The 12,083-nt window shown below is 34.4% G+C and overlaps 1 protein-coding gene across 1 annotated transcript in view; it reads right to left on the bottom strand.

Annotated features, from left to right (window-relative positions):
• Positions 1-12,083, bottom strand: part of LOC145680973 (uncharacterized) — a 233,127-nt gene that overhangs the window by 118,765 nt on the left and 102,279 nt on the right. The window contains exon 3 of the mRNA XM_081752191.1: positions 2,368-2,478. Coding sequence (XP_081608317.1) covers positions 2,368-2,478 — 111 coding nt within the window. The remainder of the gene's footprint in view (positions 1-2,367; positions 2,479-12,083) is intronic.

Below are 12,083 nucleotides of genomic sequence, written 5' to 3'. Positions count from 1 at the left end.
AAATGAAATCTTTGAGTTTTACGTCCCACGTTTATGCCGCTTAGGCTAAAGGAGACGGTAGTTCTTTAAAAAGTTATAAAAAAAAATACTTCTGACAGTAACCAACACTTTGTGTATTTTCTGAAGAAAAATCTCATGTTTAATATAGGGTTTTAATTAAATATGAACAAAAATGCCTGGGTTGTGTTTGAGAATATTATCTTAAAACTCATTCCACGATTATTATTCTTCATGCATTTTTTTTTAAAAAAAGAAATTATTTATTCCATATTGTTTCGTTAAAATATGAACAAAACACTCCTACTGATTTAAAGTAAATCGTTCTAAACGAACATTATCTAAAAGTAAAGTGTCTTCTGAATTTTGCCTGGAAATATGTATATAGTATATAATAATGTTATTTACGAAATATGGACTTATAAAATAGAGGACTATAAACAAAATCGTTAGAGCTGTTTCTGAATGCTTAGCAGGTTGATTTATAAATTATCCTTTTTCAGCACCGAGGTTACGTGAGACATGGATGCAATTTAAAGTGTAGTCCGAATCATATGAGTTTCCACTGGGAATCCAGTCCGGGTCTCCCGCTCCGAAAGCAAATACGTTAAGCATATAAGCATGAGGGAGCTGTAAAACCATTTACGTACACTCATGTCCAAAATTATTGTCGCACGTCTATAAACATGTTGTTGTAGGAATATAATTTGATAACGAATTCGTCCAGTATTTCTTATAATGTTAGTATGTGTATAATCGGCCAAGTCATGTATGTGGCAAAGGAGTAGTAAATAAGAACAATAAAACGAAAACGAAACTTTCTTCTCCATTTAGCAACATTTTGTTTTACTCATTCTAGTTTTCGTATTTATAAATCTTTTCCTATGAAATTTACCACAAATACACATTTACCGATTATACACATACTATCAGTATTAAAAGTACCCTGCAAAATCATTATCAAATTATACTCTTACAAGAAGACAGTTATAGATATGCGACAATCATTTTGGACATGAGTGTACAAGTACGTAGCATTTTCTTTTAATTTTCACCCCTTCCCCATTAAGCTATCCTTATTATGTGGAGTAAAAAGAAAATTGACAATCTTTCCCTGGAGAATCTTAACTTGAATTTAAATGTTAGTCTGTATACATTGAACGGTATGGCTGCTAGAAGCAGGCCACTGGAAATATGTATCCATGGAGTGTTTACGGGGGCCGCCTCCCTAAATTTTTACTAGCCCTCTAAATTTTTATGGTAGGCTTGCAAATGAACTATAATATAGTTGAATCGTTCTCCCTAACTTCTACCGGACCCCCTACATTTTTGGGCTGGCTACGGGCCTGGGTTGAAAAATACATACATCGGGACGAAAGGAATGAACAGATCTGAACGGAACTAAATTTAGAAAAACTAATGACATCATAGCAACTGCAGAGGTATGGTTTGCAGCACAAGACAAAATATTTTTATCATCGGATAACCTACAAGGCAACTACGTTGAGTAAAATGGTATAACTGTGTACTGACGTCATGTTTTCACTGCGAGACGAGAAACTTATCCAACCCCCTCGTATATGCCTGGAAGGATATCCTTTTATTTATTTATTTATTTTAAAGTTTTCAAAGTAGGTGTTACGTAACGTGTAAATCCATTGAAATCTCAAATTAGAATTATTTTACGATTAGGATTTCTTTTCAGGAGTCAGCTGATGACGTTACCTTAACATTCATTTTGATTTTTTGATCTTACTTAATTACTAACAAAATTTCATTAACAACGAACATGATTATAGTTTACTGAAATATTGGTAATTAGAGCTAAGGGGAAATTTTCGGTAGGAAAATTGGCCAGAATCCCATGTTTAAAGGTATGTCCGGTATTTGTCGATGGAAGTAGTGGCATGTCCATAGACAAGGGCGACTTAAAGATTAGAATCCAAAATTCCTTGTTTACGAGTGGAAAAAAAACCAGAAAAGGCAATTTGAAGAAAACATTGAGCAAATAATTTTCAAATCACAAAATATATTTAGGAGTGCTGCCTGCTGTACTACGTCGGTTTTTAGTACAAAGTTTTTTCTTCCTTAGATATTTTACACATACCTAATAAGGAAGTTGAATTTGTCGAAAGGAGCGGAAGAAAAACAGAAAATAAATAGCATGCTATAAATTGAGAAGCTATTTATAATTCATAATGATCTTGATCTGCACTCATTCTATCTTTATTTGCTAGAAACTAATATTTATCTCACTTCGGTCAACTCTCTTTCTGTTGGTTCTAATGTTCCACCAGAGCCATCATTATATTCTCGAGTCTTCTTAGGCTAACCGTATGAAATATAAACGTAATTAGTAATCACACTTACCTTTATCCTTCTCTCCATCTTTTTTCCCCGCATCAAAGAAACCCGTTGTTAAAGCTTTTCTTTTAAGCAAATACGCCCTTCTCTTCGGTTTATGCACTACACTCACTGTTTCTGAAATAACAACAATAATACTTTTAGTATATGATATTGTGTGATAATAATGATTGTTCATTTCAATACTACAAAATACGTCACATATAAGAGCACTACTGCCAAAATTCGTGAAAAATATACATTACATTTAAAAGTAGAGAAACAATTGTCCTTTTATGTACTTAACATATTTAGCAAGATTTTCTAGAATACCACTTATACTTATGAACATGTTCGCGACAGCACACTTGCCGTAGTGAGTGCATTAGAGCTAACTTATTTCTGCAAAATAAGAATTCACTGCCTTTCGCTTGAAATAACTGAGATTTGAGCGTAAATCTTAAATGTTAATAACTGCCAATTGGAGGACTGTATTCATTCAAATTCAACAAATAACCATTCAGAAGTATTCTGTTACTTTCCGTAGGGCAGCGTTTCTGAAACATTTTTACAAGTGGGGACCACTTTTATTAATTAAAATGTTCTACGGACGACCCTGCTCTTTTCTCTTTGAGACATGATTGACTATTTATCTTGAAATCCCTTTGTAACTTTTAAACTAAAAGATTTTTAAAAAATCTGAAATTTTGAACCACATAAATATCAGCAGGGTACATTGATTGACACAATACCAATGTGCCCTACCACTGGTCACCCGATGTTTGGCCACCGTTTAGCCCAGACTGCAACCCCCTTGATTATTACTTTTGGGGCGCCGTCGCAGAAAAGGTCAACGCACAGCCCCACAACACGAAAGACGTACTGCGAGGCCGTATCACGGAGGTGATGACCAACATGGACAAGGAGGAGGTAAAACGTACGTGTAGCCGGTTCCGAGGCAGACTTGAGCGAGTTGTACAAGCTGACGGCGGTTACATCGAGTAGATTTCTTTCTGAACAAATGCCTTACAGTTTTGTGCCACGTTGTGCAGAAAATAAATCATTATTTTCTCAGTTATAAGGGTTTTCGTACTTGCGTTTCATTTTCCGGTTTTACCTCGACAGCCCTGTACAATCGTGATATGATAAATTTTGAATAAATAATAATCAAGGTTACAAGGAATTGAAAATTTGACTTTCGTCAAAAGGTTTTTCTTTCTTAAAAGAAAGTGCTTACATAAGTATCACATCTAACCATGTAGACAGTTTTAGAAAGACACAAAAATTATAATGTCGTTTGCAGTAAATTAATATCTCAAATCGTTCAGCAGATAGTTGTATGGAGAATATTGCAATACCCTCTTATATTAACAAACAATACTACATGCTTCAGCATTAGCACCACCAAGTAGCCGACGGATACTTTTTTCGATGAAGTACGAGAAGGGCACGAAAAAATACGAAAAGGACATGAAGAGTCCCGAAGAGGACCGTTTCACCCCTCCATAGACACTCTATAGAAGAGGACGCATAGGCCTCTCTATAGAAGAGGACCAGGCAGAAGGCATCATTCACCAACTGTTCCTATCCTGCCTATCTCTCCAAGCTGTTCTGGGCGGGAGAGACTCCCTGACTTTACCTTTGTCAGTGGTGCTTCGGGCAAGAGTTCCTTCAGACCCAGCTGCATCGGGCAGGGTCGTTCGTATCTAACAACCCTAAACCTGCGTGCTGCTATGAGAAGGAAGTCCAACTTATAGAAGAAAGGATTATTACAAACATTAGTCATTTATAATCCAGTGTATAAACTGTATAGAAACTTTCATAATAATAAAGGTGAAAATCCGTGTACCGTTTCTATACCATACACTATGATATGGACAAAGATGGCCGTACTGCTTAAAATGGCGGATTAGTGGGAAATTTTTAAGATAGGTGTCCCTCTTATTTGTTTCTTCGACATTACAGCAATAGTTTCTTTGTAATTTTTATTACAGCAAGTTCTCTCAAGTACATGATCTTTAACAGTGTTGCGAACTTCACCAATGTTTATCATATCTCCGGAACGGTTTCAGATACCAAATTGCTGTAAATGGTATTATTATTTTTTTCTTCTTACGTGTATTGAAAATAAAATACATGATTGAATGTAGGAATTATCTAATCACTTTATTCGAAACCTTTTGAAAAATGTCAAGTTTTCAATCCATTGTAAAAACTTTCTTATTTATTCGAAATGCCTCACATCACGATTATAATATTCGACACGAAGGTACTGTGGATGAGCAATGCCTCATCCATCTCATTTGCGTTATTACTTTTACCTGGGACCTTCATGGGTGTTACAGTATTCCTAGCTTCCAACTAACTACCTAACTCTATGGCCTATGGAACCCGGAAGTTCAATGCTGCGTTAACAAAAACTCTCCATTGAGTTCTGTTCTTAGCCAGTTGGAACCAGTTTCTACCTTGTATCCCTATTTCTGCGAGATCCATCTTAATATTGTCCTCCCTTCTGCTCCTAGGTCCTCCTAATGGTCGTCTTCTGACTGGACTTCCAGTTAAAACTTTGAAAGCGAGCCTACTTTCTTCCATCCTGGCTACATGACCTGCCCACCAGAACTTCCTATACTTGATAACCTTAATAATGTTTGGTTAACGGTATAAATTATGTAATTCTTCGTTATGAAGTTTCTGTCATTCTCCATTTTCGTTCCTCTTGGGTCCGAATATTCATTTCAGGATCTTGTTCTCAAATACTTTCAGTCTATGTTCTTCCCTCAGAGTAAGTGATCTGTTTCGCTACCATACAGGACAACAGATATGATTATCGTTTTCTATATTTTAAGCTTCAAACTTCTTGACAGAACTCGCGGCGATAAAAGATTTTGAACTGAATAATAACACAAATTGCATGCTTGTAGTCGACATTTAATTTTTTTCGTGGAATATGGTTTTGGTCTGTTAATATTGATCCTTCTTAGCTTCCAACACTGAACAATAAGCGGGCTGTTGCGTGTTTTTGTTTAACATATAAGAGGTTGTTGGTAAAGAAGGTTATTAGAGGCTTTGAAAACAAGGATTTTGTTCAGGTAACATTTTGTGATTTAAGCAAAGCCTTTGATTGTGTTGAACACACAATTCTCCTTAAAAAATTAGAGTACTACGGTATCAAGGGTTTAAGTTTTAGATTATTCAAGTCTTACTCAGAAAACCGTAAACAAATTGTTTTTGTAAATAACAATAAATCTGGTATTGCATCAGTTAAATACGGAGTACCCCAAGGTTCAGTACTTGGGCCACTTCTATTTTTACTAATGATAAATGATCTACCTTACTTTTTATCTGCTTACTCTATACTATATGCTGACGATACGACCTTCCTAAATACTAGTCCTGATCTTAGTAAACTTAATTCTATAACTGAAAATACATGGGATCAGGTTGTGATTTGGTTTAAGGCTAATGGTTTTTTACCTAACGAGAATAAAACTGAACATATGACTTTTAGTCTAAAAGAAGTGCCTGCTGAGAATAACTCAACATGTGTGAAGTTCCTAGATATATATATTGACAACAAGTTATCGTGGGAACAGCATATTAATTATATTTCTGGAAGACTCTCAAGAGTAATATATCTGCTAAAACTACTAAAAAATCATGTTCCTGATAACCATGTCAGATCGGCTTACTTTGCTTTTTTTCAGAGTATAATTTTGTATGGTATATTATTTTGGGGTAACAATTATCATGTAAATAGCATTCTTTTAATACAGAAAAAGGCCATCAGAATTATTTCAAACGTAGACAAATTAGCTCATTGCAGACCTTTGTTTATGAATCTTAAAATTATGACAATAATCAATCCATTTACACAGTACTCCTCTATATAAAAAGTAATCACCAAAATTTACAACTCAGGGAAGACATCCACTCGTATAGTACTAGAAGCAGTAAATTCATAAATGTCCCATATCAACAACTGTCCAAATCATTAAATAGTTATGAGACAATTGGAATAAAATTGTATAACAAGTTGCCTGCAACACTAAAAGATGAACATATAGATAGATTTAAAAGTAAGTTATATAATTGGTTAGTCGCAACGCCCTTTTATTCTTTACAGGAGTATTTTAATTGTTCAATAGAAGTGTAACGTATTTTGTAATCTCGTGTTGAGCTTGTATTTAAAATGTATATTGTTATTGTAATTTATTTTGTAATGTCATTTCATCATTAATTTAGTTATAGATCATTATTTATTTATACTTACGTATGAATATTGTATCACATTTTGACGGTGTCTATTGCTATGTATAGCTTAACGACAATAAAAATTATTATTATTATTATTATTATTATTATTATTATTATTATTATTATTATTATTATTATTATTATTATTATTATTATTATTATTATTATTATTATTATTATTATTATTATTATTATAGACCTGACATTCCAAATAATCTAACGTAATAAGAATTGAAAAGCAACTTTTAGTTAGGTTGACAACACTGATCTGGTGGTGTTGAGGAGTATGTCGAACTGGCAATATTTGTATCCTGCAAATTTTATATATTTTATCTATTGGTTTAAAGCTACAGGAAGTTTCAAGATCATGGTCTACCCTACATATATTGAACATATTGTATGTTAATAACAGCGTATTTCTATATTTAAAATATATTTTAAATTATCATAATTTCATAATAATATTAATATAAAAAAATACTCGTCCTTATTAGTTTCTTTCATTATTTTTTATTAATTGAAGAATCTGAGGGAAAGTGAAAGAAATTTGCATAGACAATTTCCAAATTTGAGTGTCTTATCTACAGTGTATGTAAAAAAAACGAAAACGAAATCTTTCAGTTTAACGTCTTCCGATTATGCCCTTTAGGCTAAGGAAAACGGATGATGAAGTTGCGTGAATGATGATGGAAGAATTGGTGGAATGGGAATGTGAGAGGAAACTTGAGTACCCGAGAAAACCCACAGACATGATTTTGTCCACCACAAACTTACTTGGCTGGGGATCGAACTAGGGACCCAACGCTCGAGAGTTAAGCGCTGTATCACTGAGCTATCATGTCCTCAACTACAACGTATGATACGTAACTGATTTAAATTTTATTTTATTCTGAACTAACATTCAATCTAACAGATTCACTTTTTTCTGTGGAATACAGTTTAAGAGATTCTGCTACAAAGTGTCAACCTGGTTGTCCATACACTTAACCCGTCAACGCCCAGTGCCACCTACAGGTGACACTACTTTAAAGACGTCTTCTTGTTCACCAATCGTCCACCAGGGGATCCTAGTGAACCACAGTAGCACCAGCTACTTAAGTATATATGTTGCATCACCACACAAAAAAGTTTCGAAGTTGACGTACTGTACCAGGAAGAAGACGCCTGTGACATTGGGCGTTGACGGGTTTTAAGATAAATATGTTTCTCTTTTAATCGAATTTAGAGCATGTATTTTACCAATACAAATGTGAAAGTATAAAAATTTTATGATTATAGTGCTATATAAAGATGTATAAAAGTTATATTTAAAATAATTAATTGAGTTTTTTTCCCTTTAGTTTCGTTCTAAATTTGAGGCTTATTTCTATCATTGCCCCAATACCGTGCCAATATATAGCACACGTCAATTCCTTTATGTTGACTTTCCAAGTATCACATTCTTGTATGTTCCTTCACTATTTTTTTTAAATTCAAGTGTCAAACTACGAGTAACTTCGATTAGTAATTTCAGGAAAGAAAGCTCGAGAAGAGAGAAACCAATGGAAAAAGTGTGCGTAATTGGAGCTTTGTTCTTTTTCAAGTAATAAGCTTGAGCTTTATTCATTTTTATCACTTCGAGAGTAAGTTAATCAGAGCTCCTTTAAAATGTGGAATTATTCAATCCTGCATTCAAGCTTAACATTTATCTGGTTCTATAATTCACTGCTGGGCAAATAAGAGGTAAGGCTATCTCATCTCAACAAGGTGTCGTGAAAGCAGGAACGACACCAGTGTTAATTTCCTAGGGAAGGGGGGCAAGCGGAGGGGCAAAGTCACCTTTTGGGGTGCAGCTTTTATTTTCTTTACCGAAAATAATAGTTTTATAATTATTAATCTATGTTACAACACAAAATGTCTGGGGAAGATCCGTACCTACAGTAACGGTCTTCCAAAATTTAGTCGTGCTTCCCAAATGAAACGAATACAAATTGTTTTATATTTTTTTATGTCAGACTTACTAGTTTGTAATATGCCATTACAGTCTAATGAGATTATGTTCTTAATAGGAGGGTGCCCGAAATTTTTTTGCACCGACTGTACTTGATGTTTAACAAAAAATTTCTGGCTGTTCATATAATTCGTAATTTTGTTCGTTATTCTATTTCAAATTAACGTGGAAAACTGTAAAAAATTCATTAGGAATTATAGTTTTGGGAATCAATATCTTTATTTATATTTTAAATTAGTTATAAGTCTTGTATATAGATGTGTAAATGGATTATTACAATTCTTACGGTGTCAGTGCTATCTGAAAACATAGGTCCATCATTGGACGGAACTTTTCAGATTAAATAACCAATCTAAAATTCGACAGAATTTTCAGGACCACCCTTCACCTCTCTTTTAGATACCTAGGTCCTTCTAAAATCTAGTTTAATCCAGATTTTACCAAATTTTATTCGTTTCAAAGCCCCACCGCCAAAAATGCTTTGTTTTGATTGGATGATAAACCAACGCTATGATATTAGGGCGCAATTATTCCATTCCATGCCGGGAAGTGTTACTGAAGACACTAGATTCTGATCGTCTGGCTTAAAAGGTCGAAAAGGAGTGAGAAAAGCTGCAAATAAAGGTAATATTGGGACTTATTAACGTCTAAAAATCACTGGAAGTCTTGAGGAGCCATAAACTATTAAACTTCATAGTAAAACTGGACTAAAAAGCAAAAATAGGAAGCATAATTTAGTAACGCCATGTTGAGCAGATATAGTTAGTAGTGGACTGGTTTTGTGAAGTGCATCATTTCGCGAGTTGTTCTTAGGGATCCACAAATAGTTTCGGAAAGTGGTGTTTTCCCCTTAAAATACTTTATCCTTAAAATTATTCCTTTTCTAGTTACGTTAGACCTGTCCATCTATAGATCTGTTTATGTAGGTAGCGAGTGATTTTTTTTCTAATTACATACATGGCGGTATTTAATATTGTTGTAGTTACGATAGTAATCATAATGCACGTGTAAATTGACAGTAAGAGCTCCTATCTGACTCCCAAATTGGGAGTACGGCTTCCAGCGGGATGAGTTAAACATTTAGTTTGTTCCGGGTTCCTGCCCCTTCAGGGCAGGGGTCCTATTGTTAGTTCATACTTCGATATGTCCCCTCAGGGCATCGATTAAACAGGTTGAGTAAAGAATGTGATTTAGTAAATATAAGGGCCAGTTGGCCCTGTTCATTTCTTTCCTTTTCCTTTCGAGCCGATTTAACATGGTAAAATATGAATGTTTTCTGTGTATATTTATTAGTATAACATGTATTAATGTAGTGTGTAGTATGAATGTGGCATGTATGTGTTCGTAATGTAGAAACATGTTCTAGTAGTAGTAATTGTGATAGTTAAGTGATGAAAGAGTGTGTGAGATAATTAAATATGGACAGTGTAGTATTTACTATGCGATAATTTTTTTATTATTCCGTCATTAAGTGAACTCATACACAATATTTAAAAGTGAACGTAATGTAGTATAATAATTCCGTGTACAAGGTCACATTCAGTTGTTCAAGGGTTGATTATATCGTCGCTAGCCCTAGTGTCAAAAGTCAGTACTAACCGCCATTCTTCTGTCGAGGTGCTTAGTGATTTAGTTTTCATGAAATTGACCTTTCTTTCCGAAATAAAACCTAGAAGGTATAATTCACAGCCCATATGAATGTACAGTTAGGTCAAGTGACCCAAAATTAATATATTCTGAAAATTTCAACATTCTGCCTAGTCTAGAAATCGAAATATTTAAGTAAATAAACAATACGTAAATTTTTAACAGAAGTCGGGCGATATGATGCTAGTTCTTCGCTTTGAAATTATAATAAATGTTCATTTTTTCTTCGTGGCTGCAGAAGTTCATTGTTGCTGCAGAATTTCATAAACATTAAACATTATCGCAGATAATTCTATTTTCAGTGAACATACGTAGGATTTTTTTCTTTCTTCTTAATAAAGCTACCGAGTATTACATAGTATTGTGTGTGTGGTGAAAGAGTCTTGAGTTCGAGTGAGGTTGTCGTGCGGTGATCGGAATGGGAAATGTTTGTAGTGACTATAGATTTTAAAGTGTTATGATGAAATGTGTATATAGGCTGGGCGTAAATAGAGGAAACAGGGTGTTTGTAAAATATAGCGTCGTAGTGAATGAAAAGAATGATGATATGAATATAATATGAATATTAATGTGAATATGAATATAAAGTATATGAATATTGTAGTAAATGAATATAGAAGATAGGACACCCATATAGTTAAATATATATATATATAGTAGCCCAGTGCATATTTCGCCGCGTGTTGATATATAGATATTGAATAGATACGTGTAGCTACAAACATCTCAGGTTCTGACCCCTGCACCATAATATCACGCGGACCGGAGGGCGATATATATATTCGGACTATGGTAATGCTTTGTAGTTTTATGTGTCATAATAGTAATCAACCATAGTAATACCATCTGATAGAATGGGTAGCATCATATAATCGCTGACTAGACATATTGAATAATAAATTCATGGAAAGACAATAGTAGTTATACAACTGGGCTGTAGTGAATTATATTTTCTGGTCGGTTTTAAAAAAAAATAGAATATCCTGCTCCGTGAGATTTTTTTTCTTCACGCCACCTACTTGGACTAGCTTACAATGTTCATGGAGGTGACAGCTCTGATAGGTTTACCGAATCAAAACAATTAGTTATTGAAATTTATTATCCCGTACCCGGGCATCGACCCCATTCCCCTTGAATATTTTCGTTTTCTTTTCTTAGTTTTTAAACTAGATAGTGATGGAAATTAATCGATGCCTCAGAATTTAGCGCATTCTGCGAAGGGGAGCTATCGGTGAAGTTTGGCAATAGAAATCACCGATCCAAAATTCAGTTTATTTAATTTTTTTTTATTTCGGCAAATCATTAGTTAGGGATATCTTAGCTAATACTTCTATTCTACTTTCATTACTGTCCTCGAACCTTCTTACTTTTTCTGAGGGGTCGAATATCTTTTTTTACTTAGAGATTTCAAAATTGGGGACGCAGTTACCTGGTCCCTTCCCCCTCTCCTTTTATCCTGCTGGTTTGGGCCGAATACGGGGCTCGGATTTCAATCTTACAACCAAACTCTTGTGGGATTGGGATCTGATGGACACAGAACTTGCATCCTTGGCAGCAGGGCGCCCCCTTGAGTCTACGTATTTGAGTAGACCACCCTTTTGGCATATTAAGGATATTTTGGCTATGGATTTGTTGAGAGTGAAATTCGACTTCTATCTTTGTAGCGTTAGTTATTTCTCACTTAAGTCTTTGGCGCCCCTATTCTTCGTCTTCCTTCTTCTCTATCTCTCTTTCTGTCTTCATTTCTTCAAGTTTTTTTTTAATTTTTCAACTTTCCCCCCCCCCCCGATTTTGAACTTGTTGCTTACGATTTATTTAACGTACAACTCTGATCTGAAATTACCAGCTGAGA

This window comes from Thermobia domestica, chromosome 3, assembly GCF_964235325.1.
Source record: "Thermobia domestica chromosome 3, izTheDome1.hap1.1, whole genome shotgun sequence".
NCBI classification, from domain to species: Eukaryota; Metazoa; Arthropoda; class Insecta; order Zygentoma; family Lepismatidae; genus Thermobia; species Thermobia domestica.
This window is presented reverse-complemented; position numbering and strand designations above follow the sequence as displayed.